General features: G+C 41.4%; 1 protein-coding gene across 1 annotated transcript in view; it reads right to left on the reverse strand.

Annotated features, from left to right (window-relative positions):
• The window catches only part of LOC148775806 (ATP-binding cassette sub-family C member 4-like), a 154,549-nt gene that overhangs the window by 33,069 nt on the left and 97,552 nt on the right, over positions 1-23,928 (reverse strand). The window contains exons 22-26 of the mRNA XM_088842648.1: positions 23,172-23,291; positions 21,908-22,018; positions 16,529-16,629; positions 14,731-14,922; positions 2,645-2,800 (exon numbers count right to left, since the gene is read on the reverse strand). Of these exons, the coding sequence (XP_088698774.1) occupies positions 2,645-2,800; positions 14,731-14,922; positions 16,529-16,629; positions 21,908-22,018; positions 23,172-23,291 (680 nt within the window). The remainder of the gene's footprint in view (positions 1-2,644; positions 2,801-14,730; positions 14,923-16,528; positions 16,630-21,907; positions 22,019-23,171; positions 23,292-23,928) is intronic.

Consider the following 23,928-nt stretch of genomic DNA (forward strand, 5'->3'; position numbering starts at 1 on the left):
TCCCTGGTGCCTCTGCCTTTTCTAAAACCTGCATGAACATCTGGGAGTTCACGGTTCACATATTGCTAAAGCCTGGCTTGGAGAATTTTGAGCATGACTTTACTAGCGTGTGAGATGAGTACAATTGTGCGGTAGTTTGAGCATTCTTTGGCATTGCTTTTCTTTGGGATTGGAATGAAGACTGGCCTTTTCCAATCCTGTGGCCACTGTTGAGTTTTGCAAATCTGCTGGCATATTGAGTGCAGCATCATCTTTCAAGATTTGGAATAGGTCAACTGGAATTCCATCACCTCCACTAGCTTTGTTCGTAGTGATGCTTTCTAAGGCCCACTTGACTTCACATTCCAAGATGTCTGGCTCTAGGTCAGTGATCTCGTTATCGTGAGTATCTTGGTCGTGAAGATCTTTTTTGTACAGTTCTTCTGTGTATTCTTGTTACCTCTTCTTAATATCTTCTGCTTCTGTTAGGTCCATACCATTTCTGTCCTTTATCGAGCCCATCTTTGCATGAAATGTTCCCTTGGAATCTCTCATTTTCTTGAAGAGATCTCTTGTTTTTCCCATTCTGTTGTTTTCCTCTATTTCTTTGCATTGATCACTGAGGAAGGCTTTCTTATCTCTCCTTGCTATTCTTTGGAACTCTGCATTCAGATGCTTATATCTTTCCTTTTCTCCTTTGCTTTTCATTTCTCTTCTTTTCACAGCTATTTGTAAGGCCTCCTCAGATAGCAATTTTGCTTTTTTGCATTTCTTTTCCATGGGGATGGTCTTGGTCCCTGTCTCCTGTACAATGTCACGAACCTCCGTCCATAGTTCATCAGGTACTCTATCTATCAGATCTAGTCCCTTAAATCTATTTCTTACTTCCACTGTATAATCATAAGGGATTTGATTTAGGTCATATCTGAATGGTCTAGTGGTTTTCCCTACTTTCTTCAATTTAAGTCTGAATTTGGCAATAAGGAGTTCATGATCTGAGCCACAGTCAGCTCCTGGTCTTGATTTTGCTAACTGTATACAGCTTCTTCATCTTTGGCTGCAAAGAATATAATCAGTCTGATTTCAGTGTTGACCATCTGGTGATGTCCATGTGTACTTAGATTAATTCCAGGTATTTTCAAGGTCACGGGTAGGTAGCAACAGCTGTACCCAAGTCCACATTCGCCTTCCTTTGGGTGCCACGTTGTACATGCTTCCTAATAAACAGGGATTTCAGGACACATTACACCCACATTCCAAGAAGCACATTTTCCTGGCTCATTCTTTCTCACCTCCTCTCTGTTTCTCATCTCAAGAGGCTATTTTTCTGAGCTTCCTCTGATGGGCAAATGATTACTAAGTATATAAATAAAAAACTCAATTTTTCTTTAATAAGCAAGTCTGTCAAAGCAGAGGGCAGGATGATAGATGAAGACACAGGGACTAGGTTGCCCTTGGCTATACACCTGCTGCTGCTGCTGCTGAGGCGCTTCAGTCGTGTCCGACTCTGTGCGACCCCATAGACGGCAGCCCACCAGGCTGCCCCGTCCCTGGGATTCTCCAGGCATGAACACTGGAGTGGGTTGCCATTTCCTTCTCCAACGCATGAAAGTGAAAAGTGAAAGGGAATTTGCTCAGTCATGTCCAACTCTTAGCGACCCCATGGACTGCAGCCTACCAGGCTCCTCCATCCATGGGAGTTTCCAGGAAAGAATACTGGAGTGGTGTGCCATTGCCTTCTCCATGGCTGTATACCTGGAGAATAGTAATTTCTCAATAAATATCACAGAATTATGTTGAGTGAGTGAACCACAAGGAGTGACAGGAGTGTCTACCCGTGCACACAATCCAGTCTCCAAACTTTCCTTGAAAGTTATACTACTTTACAAAGAAGAGTAAAGAGAACAGAATCGGAGCCCAGCTCAGCACTCCACCGTCACAGCAGGCACATCTGGGTCTACATGAAGCACTTCACACTCACTGACCTATTTTGTCCTCACAACAGGTTGAGGGGGTGATACCGTTATCTGCCTTGTAAGACAGAGAAAACCAAGGTACACACAGACAGAATTCAGAGTCCCCTGCTCTTCCTCACTATGCTGTATTGCCTCCCTGGTAAAAGTTATTCATTAATGGCTAAATTGTCAAAGTCTCCCCAAAGCATCTATATATCCTATAATCCTCAAAGCCCCACAATTTCACAGAAAGTTCTCCGAGGAGATATTCACTTTTAAAAGATGTCCTCATTTCCCACAGCTAAATTATATCAGTAAGACACTTATTAATAAAATTCATGTTTATTATGAATTTAGGAATATATATAGGAACCTCTCCAGCACTAAACAAATAATTTATCCTTCTGTTCTCAAAATTATGTGATTATCAGTGGATAACACTGTGAAAACTGAGGAAGTCTGAGTCCAGAATTCTATCTCAGTGAGTTATTAAATCACATGCACACAAAACTAACAAATGAACAAAACAAAAACAAAACCTGGTATCCGATGAAAGTGTCTGTTGAAAATACCTACTGCTAAATGTATGCTCTATTGGGAAAAAAAGCATCAACTCATTCACTTAACATGAAAAGACCAATCAACTTAAAACCACTTAAACCTTAGACGCCTTATGAAAAGAACATGTGAGAATGCTCTGCTATGCATACCTGAAGTGCAACTGACATTTTCTTCCTTAAATCATGTAGTCCAATATGTGTTGTCGAGATGCCATCAATATGAATGCTACCTTCAGGTTCTGACAATCTAAAAAGGGCAGCAATGAGGGAACTTTTTCCAGCTCCTGTTCTTCCCACGATGCCAAGCTGTAAAGAGACCCAGGGGGATGAAGAATTAAGAGGATGCACAAAACCCAGGAGAACCCTGACTGTTGAAGATGAATTTTAAAAGTTCTATTATAGGTAAAGAATAGACTATAAGTTTCTCAGGCAAGGCCCTGCTGACATTTTGGACCAGATAATTTATTGTTGAGGGTCGGGGGCCTGTCCTGTATATTGTAGGATGATTAACAGTAGCCATGAACCCACTAGAAACCAGATACAACCCCCAAAACTGTGGCGACCAAAAATGACAGAAATTTACAAATGTCCCCGAATGAGACCACCATCATCCCAAGAATACACAATACAAACTATAGTGACTTTCTTGACTATTCAGATTTCCCTGATTAAATGCTTAATATGTGGAAAATTGTTTGTTTTCTATAATTATCACATAGTATCCATTATGTGGTATGTTAAAGGGGAAGACATGTATGTGTATGTGGTGTATATGTGTGGGTGTGTGTGTATGTAACTAACATTTGTAAATAAAGTAAGAAGATGACTTAAAACAAATAACCTGACTGCAGTGAAAACCCAGCAGTCTCCTAAGTGCTCCATAAGAGGTCAGTTTTAAATTAGTTTTATTCCTACTCCCTGGGTAACTTGACCTTGAGAATTATATGGGTAATTTTACAGAGATATCAAGTCAAGTCAGAAGTATTATACACAAACAAGTACTCACTTTCTCAGGGATATGTTATTTATTTAAGAGGAATTATTCATTGGCAGAAAAATGAAATCACCTCCTGATATTAAATATCTTAATTATATTCTATCTTGAAAGGAAACATCTTCAAATATAAAATACAGGTCTCAGTCTTGAGAGACAGAGGCCAGTAGACAAAATGTACATAATGAGATCAACAGCAACACGAACGTTTGCTATTTACATAGGACCTTTCACTGGAGCAGTTCAAAAGGCATTTTATTAAAAGGCATACTTAAAACTGAACCTTGGAAAAACACATGTGAAATGTCAGTCTATTTATTAAAAGCAAAGCAGAGAGAAATCAAATGCACTAACAGTAAGATTAAGGAATCAATACATCGCAATACACCAGCCCCGAGCATCCTGTAATGCATCGAACCTGGACTGGCGATTCGTTTCACATATGATAATATACGTTTTTCAAAGCCATTCTCCCAGATCATCCCACCCTTGCCCTCTCCCACAGAGTCCAAAAGACTGTTCTATACATCTGTGTCTCTTTTGCTGTCTCATATACAGGGTTATCGTATCATCTTTCTAAATTCCATATATATGCGTTAGTATACTGTATTGGTATTTTTCTTTCTGGCTTACTTCACTCTGTATAATAGGCTCCAGTTTCATCCACCTCATTAGAACTGATACAAATGTATTCTTTTTAACTGCTGAGTAATACTCCATTGAGTATATGTACCACGGCTTTCTCATCCATTCATCTGCAGATGGACATCTAGGTTGCTTCCATGTCCTGGCTATTATAAACAGTGCTGCGATGAACATTAGAGTACATGTGTCTCTTTCAATTCTGGTTTCCTTGGTGTGTATGCCCAGGAGTGCGATTGCTAGGTCAATGGGATGGGATGGGGAGGGAGGTGGGAGGGGGGTTCAAGACAGGGAACACATGTACACCCAGGGCAGATTCATGTCAATGTATGGCAAAACCAATACAATAAAGTAATTAGCCTCCAAAAAAACAAAAAGGGGGGGGGGATAAATGCTGTACTGAAAGTGAAAAAAATAAATAAATAAAACACTTTGGGAAAATCTCAGGAAAAAAAAAAAAAGAATCAATACAATGTAGGTAAAATGTTGGTGGCTGGTGGTTTAGGCCCTAAGTCATGTCTGACTATTGCAACCCATGGACTGTAGCCTGCCAGGCTCCTCTGTCCATTGGATTCTCCTGGCAAGAATACTAGGGTGGGTTGCCATTTCCTTTTCCTAGGTAAAATGCTGGCAGGGAATACAACCACATTCAAATATATATGCAGAAATTGGCCTTTTTTTAACCAATAAATTTTAAAGTGAAAGAAAGCATTATATGATCCATCATGTCCAACTCTTAGCAACTCCATGGACTGTAGAATGTCAGGCTCCTCTGTCCATGGAATTGTCCAGGCAAGATTACTAGAGTGGGTTGCTGATTCGTACTCCAGGGAATCTTCCTTACCCAGGGATGTAACCCAGGTCTCCTGCCTTGCAGGCAGATTCTCTACCGTCTGAGCCACCCGGGAAGCCCACCTGCAAATTCTCTGATGGAAGCTTTCCAAGAGATGATTTCATCTCTATGTAAAATCTGGAATTGATGAGAGTGTAAGATACGCTTAGATCATTTGTAAATCAGTTAAGTTTTAAAACTCATGGCTTTAAAAAAAGAACAACTAAATCTTTCTGAGCAATATGATCAGAATGCTTAGAACTTTTCATGTTTTCTGATTTGAACCTCTGGAGTTTCACATCTTTGTCAAAACAATCACGGCATTTCAAAAAAGAATTTATCTTTATAGAGATTAAACATAAGAAAATTGGGTTCAGCTAATTTTATTATCTTATAAATCTTATTATCTTATAATGACTATAAGACATTTTGTTATTGTTCAGTAGTGTCCAACTCTTTGCAACCCCATGGACTGTAGCATGCCAGGTTTCCTTGTCCTTCACTATCTCCTTGAGTTTGTTCAAACTCATGTCCATCGAATCAGTGATGCCAGCGAACCATCTCATCCTCTGTCGTCCCCTTCTCCTCCTGCCTTCAGTCTTTCCCAGCATCAGGGTCTTTTCCAATGAGTTGGATCTTGGTGTCAGGTGGCCAAAGTATTGGAACTTCAGCATCAGTTCTTCCAATGAATATTCAGGACTAATTGCCTTTAGGATTGACTGGCTTGATCTCCTTGCTGTTCAAGGGACTCTCAAGAGTCTTCTCCAGTACCCCAGTTCAAAAGTATCAATTCTTCAGTGCCCAGCCTTCTTTATGACCCAACACTTACATCCATACATGACTACTGGAAAAACCATAGCTTTAACTATATGCAACTTTGTTGGAAAAGCAATATCTCTGCTTTTTAATATGCTGTCTAGGTTTATCATAGCTTTTCTTCCAAGGAGCAAGCATCTTCTAATTTCATGGCTGCAGTCACCATCCACAGTGACTTTCAGAGCCTAAGAAAATAAAGTCTGTCACTCTTTCCATTGTTTCCCCATCTATTTGACATGAAGTGATGGAACCAGATGCTGTGATCTTAGTTTTTTGCATATTGAGTTTTAAGCCAGCTTTTTCACTCTCCTCTTCACCTTCATCAAGAGGCTCTTTTCTGCCATTTGGGTGGTATCATCTGCTTATCTGAGGTTACTGATATTTCTCCTGGCAGTCTTGATTCCAGCTTGTGCTTCATCCAGCCCAGGATTTCGCATGCTGTATTCTGCATGTAAGTTGAATAAGCAGGGTAGCGATATACAGCCTAGAGGTACTCCTTTCCCAATTTTGAACTAGTCCATTGCTCCACGTCTGGTTCTAACTGTTGCTTCTTGATCTGCATAGGCTTCTCAGGACATTTTGTACTTTATGTTAAACCCTAATTCATATAATATAGATGGGCCATTCTCTGAATACAGGCAGGTCATAGTATGTGTACATGTGGTTCATGCATTCTGTGTTCATGCAGGCCTCAAAGATATTTTGAATATCAAAATAAATTATATGAATGTTTTGTTTCTCTGTGCAAATAAAAGTTATGTTTATACTGTATTGTAATCTAATGAATGACAGTAGCATACCTTAATTTCCAATACTTTATTATTAAAAGAATGCTAACCATCTAAGCATTTATAGGGTAGTAACACTAAAAACCATTGATCACAGATCAGGATAACAAATATAATAATAATGAAATGGTTTGAAATATTTCAAGAATTATCAAAATGTGACAGAGACATGAAGTGAGCAAATGCTATAGGAAAAATGGTGCCAATGTACTTGCCTGACACAGCATTGCCAGAAATGTCCATTTTTTAAAAAGCATTATCTGCAAAGCACAGTAAAACAGGTGGGCCTATATTTCTGAGTGTTCTTATACATAAATCAACACACATCAGGACACAGATGAGAACTGATCTGTGAGAATGTGTGTATGTTCCCATGTTATCAGCTCCACCAAAACTGATCCATCTGTGCAAACGGGAACATCTGTAAACTTTGGGTTAATGGACTGAGATATGAAGGGGCACCGAGGACTGCTCATGACCACAGGACTGTGAGTTCCAAACTCCAGTGAAGAGAACTAAAAAACCAGAGGACTTCCCTGGCATTCCAGGTGTTAAGATTCTGTGCTTCCACTGCTGGAGGTGTGGATTCGATCCCAGGTCAGGGAACTAAGATCCCACATGCTGCATGGCCCAGGCCCCCCAAAGAGAAAAAGGCAACTCAAAGAAAACCTGACTCTGATTATTCCTAGAGTTCAGTAATCAAAACTATAGTCTAAATGTCTTTTCTGGGTAACCAAAGGGTTTTACCAATTGCCCGTAGAGTGTCACCAGTATCAGTAAGCTCACATTCTCCTATCTAAAGACACTTGGGGGCTTCCTTGGAGGCTTAGTGGTAAAGAAACTGCCTGCCAATGCAGGAGATATGGGTCCAGTCCCCAGTCCTGGAGAATCCCACATGCTGCAGAGCAACTAAGCCAATGCACCACCACTATCAAGCCAGTGCTCTACAACCTGGGAGCCACAACTACTGAGCCTACATTCTACAACTATTGAAGTGCTCACATCCTATACCCCATGCTGCTAACAAGCGAAGACACCACAGTGAGAAGCCCACGTGCAGAAACGAAAGAAAAGCCTGAGTAGCAACAAAGACCTCGCACAGCCAAAAATAAAGAAAGAAATAAAATTATAAAGACATTTGAAGAAAATCTGTTATTTACTTTGCAATGGCCCCTTTCTGTTTTTCCAACCAAGTTGGTCTCTGATGTTGATACAATTTATTAGACACTTGTTCCTGGATCTCTCTTCACACATCAAACTCAACATAATCAACACCCAACACCCCACACAAAACAACCCCTCCACCCATCTTCCCCACTTGACTCTCATTACTTCTTTCCTAGGCTCATAGTGCTTAAAAAACAAAATAAACCCTTTCCTTAATCATAATCAGTGCAAATGAATTTGAAAAGTAAATAAATACTAGCTATACTCTAGCACTCTGAAAAAAATTCTTAAAATGATGTTTTTACTTTCTATGTGTTCTTTTTGTTGCTGTTGTTGTATTTTTTTTTTTTTTTGGTATGTGTTCTTAAAGACACAAGTTCACATATTTAAACAAAATGGGATTAATGTGAACATACTGTTATATGTGCTTTCATTTCATAAAAACTTACTTTAATGGTTGCATAATATTATAGTACGTGTGATCATTTATTTAACAAATCCTCTACTGCTGGATACTTCAGTTCAGTTCAGTTCAGTTCAGTCGCTCAGTCGTGTCCAACTCTCCGCGACCCCATGAATCACAGCACGCCAGGCCTCCCTGTCCATCACCAACTCCTGGAGTTCACTCAAACTCATGTCCACAGAGTCGGTGATGCCATCCAGCCATCTCATTCTCTGTCGTCCCCGTCTCCTCCCGCCCCCAATCCTTCCCAGCATCAGAGTCTTTTCCAGTGAGTCAACTCGTCGCATGAGGTGGCCAAAGTATTGCAGTTTCAGCTTTAGCATCAGTCCTTCCAATGAACACCCAGGATCGATCTCCTTGCAGTACAAGGGACTCTCAAGAGTCTTTTCTAACACCACAGTTCAAAAGCATCAATTCTTTGGCGATCAGCCTTCTTCACAGTCCAACTCTCACATCCCTACATGACCACTGGAAAAACCATAGCCTTGACTAGACGGACCTTGGTTGGCAAAGTAATGTCTCTGCTTTTTAATATACTATCAAGGTTGGTCATAACTTTCCTTCCAAGGAGTAAGCGTCTTTTAATTTCATGGCTGCAGTCAGCATCTGCAGTGATTTTGAAGCCCAAAAAAATAAAGTTTGACACTGTTTCCACTGTTTTTCCATCTATTTCCCATGAAGTGATGGGACCAGATTTAGGCAGCATCAAACAGTTAGCTATTATAAATAACTCTGTCTTAAATATCCCTGAAGCTAAATCTTTGCAAACAACCTGAATCATTTTCTTCACATAAATTCTCAGATGTGGAATTGCTGAGAGTCAAGGATGAACCCTTTGGACAGCAAGGAGATCAAAACAGTCCATCCTAAAGGAAATCAGTTCTGAATATTCACTGGAAGGACTGATGCTGAAGCTCCAATACTTTGGCCACCTGACACAAAGAATCAACTCATTGGAAAAGAGCCTGATGCTGGGAAAGATTGAAAGCAGGAGGAGAAGGGGATGACAGAGGATGAGATGGCTGGACGGCATCACAGATACAATGAGCACGAACTTGGGCAAACTGCAGGAGATGGTGAGGGACAGGGAGGCCTGGTGTGTGTCAGTCCATGGGATCGTGAAGAGCCGGACACGACTAGGTGACTGAACAACAACAAAGTAGGAACATTTTCAGAGGAAGCTGTTAAGCTGCTAACCTACCCTCCAGAAGTATGATACTATTTTCTGCTCCCACCCATTTCCCTGCATGTTCACAAATCCAGGTGTTATAGCTTTGTTTTAATCGACATCAACTTGATTCTAAGAAGTATAATCACTTTCCCAGGATGTCTTGCTGGCTCCCTGCCTCCTGCACCCTGCACCTGCCCACTCTGGTCCATGTGCTTTCACTTCTCAGATTAAACTCCTGAGTGCCAGCTCAGCACCCAATACTCCACGCCAGGATGTCTCTTCTGCAAAACTGTCCTCGCTAACCTCTCCTCCTTCATGTACATGAGTCGGCTTCCTTGGCATCACTGGGTAGTGATGAGGGTTGAATGTAAAAATGTGTCTTACACACTTGGTAGTTCATTTTCCTGAATGCTTTGCAGGTGTCTAGTTTTTCATTCACTGTATCAGGACATCATGCTTTTGCTTATGCTGGTCTCACCTCCTGGAATGCCTTTCACGTGCATTTCCACCTGCTGAAACCCTAACCACACATCACTAAGTCTGTCTCACAAGTCTAATTGCTTGGAAATGCTCTCCCTGTCCCCTAATGATGGCTTGTTCCAACTCTAACAGATGTTATGTCATTTTTTATAAACATTTATAAAAACGGTGACCTTGTTCTAGCTTACAAAGCTAATGCAGCCGTTTTTTTGTTTCTTCAACTAGACTGTATATATTGACATCAGGATCTGTATTGGATTTGACTTTTTCTTATTTGTATTACCTGTGGTGCCCTGAGACAAAGAAACTTCCACTGGGAGCTGAGATTTTTAACTCAAGACAGAGAAATTTATGAGAAATCTATTACAATATTATTTAGATATAAGATAAATCAGAGACAGACACAGCAGATGGATCCTATAGACACAAATACAACTTCAAATGGCCAACACCTCATTCTCATGGGACAGACACCACCTTCCACAGCGTAAGTGGTTATGGTCATTTTACACTCTATGAAAACGATGACCATTTTTTCCAAGCATTTACTCTGGGTGCTTTACATGTCTTATCTTAAATTGTTCATCAGCCCTACAGGTTACATCCTTTCACTTTCATTTTGCATAAGAAAAGATTGAGGCTTAGATGAATTAGTCTGTCTGAATATCAGAGCCCATAAGTAGCAGGATGGGACTCAAATCCACATCTGTTGGCCTCTTTTCCATCTGCTGATGGACCTCCTTATCCCCTGGATGGCCTGAAACATTATGATGTCCCTTTGTGCAGCTAGAACAGAGAAAGTGGGGAGAGGTGCAGTTGCAGTTAAAGGAACAGGCCTAACATAGAGATCTTATGGTCAGAGTGTTAAAGCATGACGTGGACACAGGCATATTTGTGGTGAGTGAGAGCAAAGAAGGTACCTGAGAGCAGGTAGACCAATTGTCAGTAGAAAGAAGTGGCACCCACAGCCGGAAGGAGAGAGAAACCTGCATCTAAGTGGGACACATGGTGCCTGGGGAACAGGCTAAACAGACATCGTGCCCTACTCAGGGCAGCAAGAGTCATTGTTGATCCCATCAGGTGGTGAAACAGCCACGCATACACTGCGGCACGGGGCTGTCTCTGACTCCGGGTCCAGGCAGGGCTGAGTCTGTGGGAAGTCCCTCCAGTCCCCGCAGGATGCTGGTGTTGGGAAGGACAAACAGCAAGATGAAAACTGCCTGTAATGAAGACAAACTCCACTGGAAAGATGCAAAGAAATGCAGCGGAATCACATAGAATTAGATTATAATGTAAAAGTGCAACTTATAGTGCATAAAAGTAAGTAAATCTAGGGCCACAGGACATTCTAGAGCCTCTTGCTCAGTCGCAACAGAGATTTTGCAATTCTTGAGTTAAATTTCAAACTGTCAAAGGACATGTCTTGGGAATCACAGGTTATCACTCATCAAAAACTGCCCATGGGAGAGAAAGGAAGAGGTCATGTTCAGATATGAAGCTGAGTCAAGAGGTCTGGGGAGCCTAAGACTCTGCATTTCTAAGAAGCTCCAGGAGAGGCAGGTGCTGCTGGCCCTGGCACCACAACCTGAATCACAGGGAATTAGGAAGTTGGCAGGAGAAGGGGATAATCTGGGAGTGAGGAGAGTGGTTTTTAAGAAAATATTATGTAAAAAAGGAAAAAATGTAGGAAACTAATATTTTTACACATTACAGCACGGTCTACTAAGCATCTGTAAAAATGTATCATCCAAATAATAGCTGTGAGCCAAAGCAAAGCAAAATCAATCTACCTCAGGAGCTGGAAAATACTTTATTGCTCAGGACTCTCTAAAATAACCAAATCAACAACAAAATAATCTATGAAAAATCCAGCCCATGTTCAGACTCTAGCCAGGAAGTCTAGGGTGCTACTTAACTCATGTTGATCTTTTTCATGTTTGGCTGCACTGGGTCCTGATTGCTTTGTATGAGTTGTCTCTATCTGCCGTGAGTGGGGGCTACTCCTGTAGTGCACAGGCTTCTCACTGAGGTGGCTTCTATCGTTGCTGAGCAAAGACTTCAGTAGTTGTGGCACGGAGGCTCAGAGGTTGTGGTGCAGGGTTTAGTTGCTCTGCAGCATGTGGAATCTTCCCAGACCAGGGATTGAACCAGTGTCTCCTGCATTGGCAGGTGACCTCTTCTCCACTGCACCACCAGGGAAGTTCCAGTTCCTTATTTTCACTTGCCATTTCTTCTGTGAATTAAAATCCTGCATAGTACCTACTATACTTTCCTATGGACTCTAACTTCTAGGATTGGGACAGAAGAGAAAATGAGGGGAAGAGAATAAAGCCCCACTTCTGCTGGGCTGGCTCACTCCCATGTCACCTGACCCCAGCTCCCCACCCCCACCAACAGCCTCTCCAAATCAAATCCAACACCAAAGGGGTGTCCTGGAGTGATGGCAGCTGGGACAGGTGAGCAGGAGAGGGAACCTGGGATGTACACAGGCGGAGTGAAATCAATTCATGAACACACTGCCCGGGTATCATCTCCAAACACAGAAATGAAGCTAACAGTGATACTGAGAGTGGACCAAGGCACAGATCAAAAGTCAAGTTACTGGAGTTATTAAGTCAGTCTCCAAATTGACTTTTCCCTCAAACATTTTAGAATCTCAATGATCCTATGATTTACAGGTTTTAAGAAGGAAGACTAAGAATCTGTTGTGATCCTAAGTTGTACTACAGAGTTTCTTAGATAATTCCTATTTCACGCTTTGGGGAAAATTTAAGACAAGTGCAGGTTAACAGAATTACATTTACAACAGAAAGTCTGACAGACACATTGTCTGAGAGTAAGTAAACATCACATACAGTGCTCTGAGGGACAAGACTGTATCAAGAGCTGTGATTAATGTTTTCCTGACACAGAAGTTCACCTTCCTGACCTACAATGGAACTGGAAATAATGAGGACCAGCTTTTGCCCTGTGACTAACTGAAGCTGCTCCCTGGGTAACATTAAGTTGAATATTCTTTTATGTTGCAAGGGTTTCATTCATTAAATTATAGCTATTGTCCACTAGAAATGTCTGTGGGGTGGTAAAAGTTTTAAAGAGCAGTTCTTTCCGTTACAGAGTTGTTCTGTGTGTGTGTGTTGGTTTTTGCTTCCTCACACCTGTGTAACTCACTCACCCTCACAACCAGCAGTCCCTCAGGATCCTCTCTGTGCCCTGCATAATGCTACTTTCTGGGAGCAAATATGAAAACAAGATGCTCCCTGATTTTAAAAAGCGTCAAGGTACTATGAGATACAGATCCCAAGTTGCAAAGCATGCCACAGGTGCTCTCTCTTATTTTCATTATGATAAAATTCACATGACATAAAATTTAACTATTTAACCATTTTTAAGTGGACAGTTCAGTGTTCAGTACATTCACATTGCTGTGCAACCAAACTTGAGAATTTTTTTTCTGCCTCGTAAAACTGAAATTCCTACCCATTAAACAAACAACTCCCCATTTCCCCTCCCCAGTCCCTGGAGACCACTATCCCATTTCCCGTTTTCTTGAATTTGACTACTCTCAGGACCTCACATAAGTGAAATCAGAGTACTCATTCCTTTTGTGTCTGGCTTATTTCATTTAGCAAGATGTCATCAAGGTTTATCCACAGGTCAGAATTTTCTTCCTTTTTAAGGCCAAATAATACTTCATTGTAAGGATTTAGTTCCTTCCAACTTTTCGCTGCTACAAACATAGATGTATCATAAACAGTATCTTAAAAGAATATATAAGACACTAAGGAAGAACTCAGGGTCAAAAAGATGCATTAGAGTTGACTCAGAAAATAAGGGGATTTTCCCCATCCAGATGACAGGGCCTGGGTCTCTGAGGTTGAGGGGCAGTGTGTGCACTGGGAACTGGGAGGACGTGGTGCTTTGGGAGAACCTACACACAACCCGAGTGCAGGGGGGTGTGACTGTGTCAGACATACTGGCTGCAGAGGGAGGTGGGGAAGAGCTTCCTACCACCTTGTGTGTTTCGGTTCAGTCTCTTCTTCAAGGTTCTGTCCTGATCCCACCTGAGGGCCTCAAACTGCGTGTGGAAGGAACATCACCAGCAGACATGGATGCTGACAGGTCCGGGTCACAAGCCTCTCTGCCGTCTCCCACGCGGATCTTCTCTGCTCACATCAATGTGCTTTTGACTTCGAGTCAGTCTTTAGACCTTGCCTCCATCTTACACCATGATTCCTCACTGCTGACTGGGTCATTATCGAGGCTCTTCTCTGGTGGACACAAGCTCACCCCATGGCCCCTGCTGGAGTAGACGTGAAGCTATGCTATGGTTCTAGCAGCAGCTCACCCACCCCACTAAGGATCAGATCTGGGCTAAGAAAGCATCAGTCTGTGGGGGGAGGGCAGGGGGCTGGCAGCTCAGTGTGGGTGAGTGGAGGACAAGGCTACAGGAAGGGCCAAGGGACAGAGGAGGAGGCTGCAACCAGAGGGCACCGTGGGAGGAGGAGGAGATCTTAGAAATACAAACAAGCAAAGATGGCAAGGAATGAGACATTGGAGTGTTAGGGCCAGGAAGACAAGGCTGACGTCCCAGACTTTGTATGAATAATCAGGTGTCACATCTAGTGTCCTGGGTCACATTAAGATGGAGCCCTGGATCCCAGGGCCCGTCAACCATCATGAAGGAGCTCACAACACAGGGAAAAAATTTCCTGGGATCCCCATTCCGTGGTCAGTTTCCAAGAAAGATTCACCTACAATGTCACTGATCTAATCTGCAGCCATTAGGAACAGAGTCCCCCTGACACTGACAAAGAAGCCAAGAGCAGATGTGGTGCTAAACCTTTAGCTGGATTTTAAAAAGGCAAATGGCTTAAACTAACCTTTTCTCCTGGGTCAAAGTCTGCATATATATTCCTCAATACCAGAGGCCCATCTGACTTATGCCTGAAGTTCACATCGATAAAGAAAATCATTCCCCTGTTGGGCCAGGATGGTGGTGGACGATACTCAAGTTCCCAGGATGCTTCTTTCACAAGGTCTGTGTATTCAATCACCCTTTCTACTGAAATCATCTGAAACACATATGACATCTCATGAGTTAGTGTCAGAGGGTCTTGTTTACGGATGTTCAGAGACTGTAAATGAAACCTTCTGCTTTTATATGGTTCAGAATATCCCAGGTCTCAGAATCCACAAAGGACAGACGTAGGAGTCTGATGAGGCCTTGGATGATTTGAAAACTTGTTCATCATCTTCAACGCTTTTACATACGACTGCTTCCTTCAATTTTATATTAAAGTTAAAAAATTAAAGAAATGCATAGTAAGATTTTATTGATCCTCCTTTCACATCTGAATAAAAAAAATTTTTTTTTCAAAGAAAAGAATACTTATGGACACCAATTAGTAATGTGTGGCTACAGAAAGGCCACATGTTACAGATGAACAGAACTGGACGGTAATCAAACCTCATTAATAACCAATTGTTTTCTACTCTGTTATGAGCTTCCCTCTTAGCTCAGTTGGTAAAAATCCACCTGCAATGCAGGAGACCCTGGTTTGATTCCTGGGTCCGAAAATTCCCCTGAAGAAGGGATAGGCTACCCTCTCCAATATTCTTGGGTTTGCCTTGTGGCTCAGCTGGTAAAGAATCCTCCTGCAATGTGGGAGACCTGGGTTTGAACCTTGGGTTGGGAAGATCCCCTGGGGAAGGGAAAGGCTACCCACTCCAGTATTTTGGCCTGGAGAATTCCATGGACTGTAGAGTCCATGGAGTCGAAAAGAGCTAGACATGACTGAGAGACTTTCACTACTTCTACTCTGTTACAAGAAAGAAATGGAAAGACTTCATTTTTATTGCTTTTCTCCCTTTAGGAGAAGGTACAAAAATTCAAAAGTGTATAATACACACATTGATTAAGGTCTTCTAAACAACCATGACTCCACACCTTAAAGAGCACATTCTGAGAGAGAGCCTATCCTCCAGGAAGAAGGGCCATCAGCAAATTCGGTGTTCAACTCACACAAAAATAAATGATAAAGTGGGGGATGGGTGGAGGAATATAGTAATTAAATAAACCTCAAAATACTGGATTATTTTCTTTTACCAAAAATGAGGAATTACCCATTAAGAAACAAATACAAACAAGCTGCTAAGAAATTAGCTTATATTGTCTCCAGAATTTCACAACCTCCCTCCTACAGAGACATTTATTGTATTTGAAGACAGTTTGTGATGAATACAAAACCTTCTGACATGGCATACACATGACTGAGAAAAATATGTATATATTGTATTTTACATTAACTTTAAGCACATGGAAAGTGAAAGTGAAAGTTGCTCAGTCATGTCCGACTTTGCAACCGCATGGACTGTAGCCCGCCAGGCTCCTCTGCTCATGGGGATTCTCCAGGCAAGAATACTGGAGTAGCCATTCCCTTTTGCAGGGGATCTTCCCAACCCAGGGATCGAACCTGAATCTCTTGTGGCTCCTGTGTTGTGGTCAGATTCTTTACCATCTGAGCCACCAGGGAAGCCCTTAAGAAGATGGAAGAGAATGTAAAACAACTTTGTAAAATGATGTAAAAATAACAGCTTTATATTTTACATAAGAATTGCTTCCGTGTCAAATAATAGCAAGGAGACTGAAAAGACTAAGAACAGAAAGATAAACATCACCATGTTCTCAACTTCCGCACTTTGCCTGACGCACCACTGGAGCATCCTGGTAAGTGTGATGGTGAGCGACAGCACCAGGCCAACATGCTCAGCATCCAAAGCTAAATGAGGAAGAGGAAGGATAAAGTCAGTCTACTTCTCAACCTCACACAGGAGCTTCTGTCACTCTACAAAGAAGACGCCGCTATCTTTATGATTTTTACTGGAGTATAGTTGATTTACAAAGCTGTGTTAGTTTCAGGTGTACAGTAAAGTGAATTCGCCAGACACATAAGTAATCTGCTCTTGTAAAATTACTTTCCCACATACGTCATTACAGAGTATTAAACAGAGTTCCCTGTGCTATACAGGAGATCTTTTTTAGTTATGTATTTTATGTATAGTGTGAGAATACTCCTTTATAATATTTAAATCATTTGCATGTAAAGATACTATTACTCATAATACTTCTGTTGTATGAGACAATAATAAAGTAAAAAAAAAAAAAAAAACCACTATGAGGGATTTCCTTGGTGGTCCAATAGCTAAGACTTTGAGGTCCCAATGCAGGAGCCCTGGTTCAATCCCTGGTCAGGGAACTAGACTCCACATGCCACGACTAAGAGTTCTTATGCTGCAACTAAAGTCCTGCCTGTTTCAACTAAGACTGAAGAACCTGCATGCCCCAACTAGGACCCAGTACAGACAAATAAACAAGTAAAATTTTTTTCAATATTATGAATTTACAAAGAACTAACAAAGTTGTTAGACAACAGAGGATGAGATGACTGGATGGCATCACTGACTCAATGGACATGAGTTTGAGTAAACTCCAGGAGTTGGTGATGGACAGGGAGGCCTGGGATGCTGTGGTTCATGGATGGGGTTGCAAAGAGTCAGACACGACTGAGCGACTGAACTGAACTAAATTGAACAAAGTCGTTTAGTCCCTAAGTCACGTCTGACTCTGTGTCTCCATGGACTGCAGCACACCAGGTTTCCCTGTCCTTCATTATCTCCTGGAGTTTGCTCAAACTCATGTCCATTGAGTTAGTGATGCCATCCAACCACCTCATCCTCTGCCACCCACTTCTCCTCCTGCCTTCAATCTTTCCCAGCATCAGGGTCTTCTCTAATGAGTCAGCTCTTCACATCAGCTGGTCAAAGTATTGGAGCTTTAGCTTCAGCATCAGTCCTTCCAGTGAATATTCAGAGCTGATTTCCTTTCAGATTGACTGATTTGATCTCCTTACAGCCCACAGGACCCTTGAGAGTCTTCTCCAACACCACAGCTTGAAAGCACTAATTCTTCGGCCCTCCGCCTTTTCAATGGCCCAACTCTTAACATCCATTGACAACTCTTACGTGACTACTGGAAAAAATATAGCTTTCACAATATGGACCTTTGCTGGCAAAATGACGTCTCTGCTTTGTAATATTTTGTCCAGATTTGTCACAGCTTTCCTTCCAAGAAGCAAACATCTTTTCATTCATGGCTGCAGTCACAGTTTGAAGTGATCTTTGGAACCCCCCCAAAATTAAATCTGTCACTGCTTTCAATTTTTCCCCAGATGGGACCAGATATCATGATCTTAGTTTTCTGAATGCTGAGTTTTAAGCCAGCTTTTTCACTCTGCTCTTTCACTTTCATCAAGAGGCTCTTCACTTTTAGTCATTAGAGTGGTATCATCTGCATATCTGAGGTTATTGATACTTCTCCCAGAAATCCTGATTCCAGCTTAAGCTTCATCCAGCCCAGCATTTTGCATGATGTATTCTGCATATAAGTTAAATAAACATAGTGACATTACACAGCCTTGTCATTCTCCTTTTCCAATTTGGAACCAGCCCATTGTTCTACATCCAGTTCTGTTTCTTCTTGACCTGCACACAAGTTCTCAGGAGACAGATAAGATGGTCTGGTATTCCTATCTCTTTCAGAATTTTCCACAGTTTGTTGTGATCTACACAGTCAAAGTATTTCACATAGTCATTGAAGCAGATGTTTTTCTGGAATTCCCTTGCTTTCTCTATGATCCAGTGAATATTGGCAATTTGATCTCTGGTTCCTCTGCCTTTTGTAAACCCAGCTTGTACAGCTGGAATTTCCTGGTTCATGTACTGTTGAAATCTTGTTTGAAGGGATTTGAGTATAAACTTACTAGCATGCAGAATGAGTGCAGTTGCATGCATGATAGTTTGAACATTCTTTGGCATTGCCTTTCTTTGGGACTAGAATGAAAAGTGACCTTTTCCAATCCCATGGCCACTGTTGAGTTTTCCAAATTTGCTGGTATATTGAGTGCAGCACTTCAACAGAATCATCTTTTAGGCTTTTAAATTGTTCAGCTGGAATTCCATTACCTTCACTAGCTTTGTTCGCATAATGCTTTGAAGTTAAGGCCCACTTGACTTCACAGTCCAGGATGTCTGACTTAGGTGAGTGACCACACCATCATGGCCATCTAGGTCATTAAGATCTTTTTTGTACAGTTCTTCTGTGTATTCTTGCCAACTCATCCTAATCCCTTCTACTTCTCTTAGGTCCTTTCCATTTTTGTCCTTTATCATATTAATCCCACCTGGATTGAGGCACCCTTGACAGTGTAATATAGGTGAGGATCTCATTGTTCAGGTTTTTGTCTATATGCTTCTATTATCATTATGTAATTTCACTTTCTATGTCCAATGTAGCTGCAGTTGAAATCACAAAAACAAGGCAATGGGTTTTGCAAAACAAAGCAGTGCTTTTAGATCTAAAATATTACTCTCATTTTTGCATTATTAAAGACTGTGATTCAGGGTTATTGCTATGGAAAAGTAAGGGATGGTGAATTCATGCCACACATGCCAACAACTGCTCATCTGGGACCCACGCAACAGTGAGGATACTGTTTTTGCTACACTCTTTCTCACATCAGTACACCAGACCCCTACAACCAAGAGATCCAAGTAGCCGTAAAGCTAAAACCTAAAACCTAAGGTGTACAGAAAGCTTAATAGTAAACTTGGTTCCCTCTATCCAACTATAAGACACTAGCTGGGATGTTCAGAAGGTCATCTTGCTACAGTTATATACATCTCAAACCATTCAAAGAAAGATAAAGAAAGAAAAGATCTCCATTATGACCTACTGTAAACAAACTACTTAAAGCAATCTATAGATTCAATGTAATCCCTATCAAGTTACCAATGGCATTTTTCACAGAATTAGAACAAAAAAGTTTACATTTTGTAGGGAAACACAAAATACCATGAATAGCCAATGTAATCTTGAGAAAAAGAAGAAAAATGAAGCTAGGAGGAATCATGCTCTATGTCTTCAGACTATACTACAAAGCTACAGTAATGGAAAGTGGCACCAAAATCAGACACACAGATCAACAGAACAGGACAGAAAGCCCAGAGATAAACCCAGGCGCCTGTGATCACCTATGACAAAGGAAGCAAGAGTGCACAATGGAAAAACGACAGTCTCTTCAATAAGTGGTGCTGGGAGAACTGGACAGCTACATGAAAAAGAATAAAATTAGAACTTTCCCTAACACCATCCACAAAAATAAACTCAAAATGGATTACAGACATAAATGTAAGACCAGACACTACAAAACTTTTAGATGAAAACATAGGGAGAACTCTCTCTGACATAAATTGCAGCAAGGTTTTTTTTACCCACCTTAGGAGGAGCAATGAAAAGAAAATAAAACATAAACCAACGGGACCCAATTAATCTTAAAAACTTTTGCACAGGAAAGAAAACCATAAAAAATACCAAAGACAACTTGAAAAATGGGGGGAAATATTTGCAAACATAGTGACTTACAAGGGATTACTCTCCAAAATATACAAACAGTTCATGCACTTCAATATCAAACAACAACTAAACAACAAAATAAAAAAAATGGGCAGAAGACTAAGAGACATTCTCCAAAGAAGACATACAGATGGCCAAAAAGCACATGAAAAGATGGTCGACATCTCTAATTATTAGAGAATGTGTATCAAATCTACAGTGAAAAAAAAAAAAAACAAAACCAAAAGACTACAGTGAGGTTTCACCTCACACCAGTCAGAATGACCATCATCAAAAAATCTACAAACAATAAATACTGGAGAGGTATGGAGAAAAGGGAATGTAAACTGTTGGTGGGAATGTAAACTGGTAGAGCCACTTCAGAGAACTATATGGAAGTTCCTTTAAACACTAAAAATAGAGCTACCATATGACCCAGCAATCCCACTCCTGGGCATATATCCAGAGAAAACCAGAACTCCAAAAGATACATCTACCCTTATGTTCACTGCAGCACTATTCACAATAGCCAGGACATGCAAGCAACCTAAATGTCCATCAACAGAGCAATGGATAAGGAAGATGTGCTATCATACATACAATGCAATATTACCCAGCCATAACAAAGGGCAAAATAAATAGTGCCATTTGCAGTAACACGGCTGGACCTAGAGATATTCATACTGAGTGAAGTAAGTCAGACAGGGAAAAACAGAATGATATTGCTTATACATGGAATATAACAAAAGGCTACAGACGAATTTATCTACAAAACAGATACAGAGTAACAGGTGTAGAAAATAAACTCACAGTTACCAGGGGATAAGGGAGGGGAGGGATGGCTTGGAAGACTGGGATTGATACATACAAACTACTATATATAAAATATTAAAATAGATAACTAATAAGAAACTACTGTACAGAGAACTCGGTAATGACCCACATGGGAAAGAACCAAAAAAGAGTGGATATGTGTATACGTATAGCAAATTGACTTTGAGATACATTGGTAACTAAGACAACAGTGTAAACAAACTATACTCCAATAAAAATTAAAATAAAAATGAAAGAACAGCCTGAGCGAGCCAAAGCAGGGGCCCAAGGCACCACAGGTCTGCTGGAACAGGCATGTTCATACCTAGTTTTGCTCCTGAGGATTCCAAAAGTCAAAAACAGAAATTCTTTTCTAAAAGACTTCATTTGAAGTATTAATCAAAATGGAAATTATTTAAAAAATACACGCACCCCAATGTTCATGGGCATGCAAAAAGAATCTTTAAAAAAGTGGATATATGTACAACAGATTCATTTGGCTATACACCTGACGCTAACACATTGTAAATCAACCACACATCAATCAATTTTTTTTAATGGCCTCAACAAGGACCTACTGTAAATAAATAAGCAAGTGGAAAAAAAGATAAAAATTCTCATCAAGACACAAATGACTTCACATGGACCACACTGCGGAGTCACATACTGCAGACACTTTAATACAATTCATTAGAACCAAAGAGTGTATATATTCGACAAGATGACAAGCGTTTAATAACTACAAACAAAGCTATAAACTGTAAACAACCACAAATATCCACACCTGTACTTACATTCTACCAGGATCAGGGCCCCAAAGGCAACAACAGTGACAAAGATGGCACAGGTGACATCCAGATACACAGCGAGCCATCGGGACGTTGTCAAAAGCAGGAACCAAGCCTCTGCATTTGTGAACCATAGTAAGTGCAATACATAAACAGAAAAACCATGTTAGCTGCTTCTCATGAGGGAGAGCATTTTCTCAGTTGAGCTACAGAAGATTTTATCTGGGTAGGACAGCAAAGTTACACACCCAAGGAACCTGAAGATTCCAGAAAACTAGGTTCAAACACAAGACGGCGTATGGGACACACAGGAATCAGTCCTGGAAGCATGCTTTGAAAACGTCAACCCACAGGTTATCAACAGAAACACGATCACAAGAAGGAAGATGGAAAATCGCCTCATCGGTGCATTTCCTGCAGTGCTGGGCCTCAGCGTGAAGATCATCCTCTCACAGGACCGACTGCTCCCAGCTCTCTGACAGCAGACAGCACAGCTCACACTGTTTCCAGCACCTTCTGCCCTCACTACAGGGCCCTGCAGTGTTTATTCTTAGGAGCCAGTGTCTATATCACCATCAGCTAACAGGATCTGCATGTGACTTTCAAAATGCCATTTTTATCTTCAAAATACAACAATTATTGGAAAGTTCGGCTTGGATTTTATAGACTTAGAGGAAATTCTGAATTTTCTACCTAGGGAAAAAAACTTCACTGATAAAAACATAATCAAGTGGGTGGCAAATCAGGAAATTATTTCCTCAATCACATCTGCCACCCTCCACGCTCTGAAACGAGTCAGCAAACTGCAGCCTGGAGGGTGAGAACAGCCACCACCTGGTTCTGAAAATGAAGTTTCACTGGGACACAGAAACCGCCATTCGCTGATGAATTATCTTTGCCTGTCCTTGTGCCACAACAGCGAAGGTGAGTAGTTGCAACAGACACAGTACAGCACACAGAGCCTGCAATACTTTCTATCTAGATCTTCACAGAAAAGAAAGTTTGCTGACTCTTGCCCTAAAGAGACAGAAGTCCATAGGGCACAGTGACGCAAGGGCAATGCGAGCCAGTCAGGGGAGAAAAGCAGGGGGTGATGGGAAGAGGGGAGCACAGAGGGATGCTGGAAGGAAGGGCTGGGGGAGGCGGGTGTGCAGAGGGGTGGAAGAGTGACACAGAAAGAGATGCTGGCCAGCAAGACCACCCAAGAGGGAGTCAGCCACAGAAGGCAGCACATCCCTTCCTTAGAAATCCTCTTTGGAAACTTACAGACCTGAGTGCAAGTCCTGGTGTGAGTCGAACAGTTTCTGAAACTTCTGTTCAGCTTTGTACGCCCGGATGGTCCAGAGTCCCCGGAGAGAAGATGCTAAGTGGGAAAACACCGGGCTCCGAGCTGGGGGAGCAGAGACAGACACACGACAAAGAAAGTCAAGGAGGCTGGAGGCGGGGAAACCACTGCTTCCTGGGCTCTGTGGTCACATGTCCTGCCCAAAGGGAATCCTCCATGTGACCCTAAACTGCTCACACCATGCTTCACTTTAATGACCTGGGAATGAAAGATTCTTCTTGAAACTATCTTTGATCAAATTCAAATCACAGCTAGATTTATATAAAGAAATTCTTGTTCTTTCATCAAGATCCTCTCAAACACGCCTCCCTCCAAATTCTTCAGGCATCTCACCAGGTGGAAATTGTTCACAATTTCTAAAAACATATTGAAGCATAGTTGATTTACAATAGTGTGCCAGTTTCAGGTATACAGTATAGTCAGTTATCAATGTACCAGAGACCTGCTTTGCAACCAGATTACTGAATGACTCCATTTCATGAGTGGCCTCAAACCATAAACGTCTGAAGCCTTGTCTACACTGAAGACTGGATTGAGCTCATCACTCTCTTTTCTGCCTCCCCAGGTCCTACCATCCTACTGAGTAATACAGGTAGAACATCACACACACCTGGACTCTATTGCCCCCCATCCATTCAAACACCTCGCCAAACTCGACCTTATAGGAGGTTAGCTGCTTCTC

The sequence above is a fragment of the Moschus berezovskii genome, chromosome 13 (assembly GCF_049115385.1).
Source record: "Moschus berezovskii isolate FMDL1 chromosome 13, NW_MosBer_1.0, whole genome shotgun sequence".
NCBI lineage: Eukaryota > Metazoa > Chordata > Mammalia > Artiodactyla > Moschidae > Moschus > Moschus berezovskii.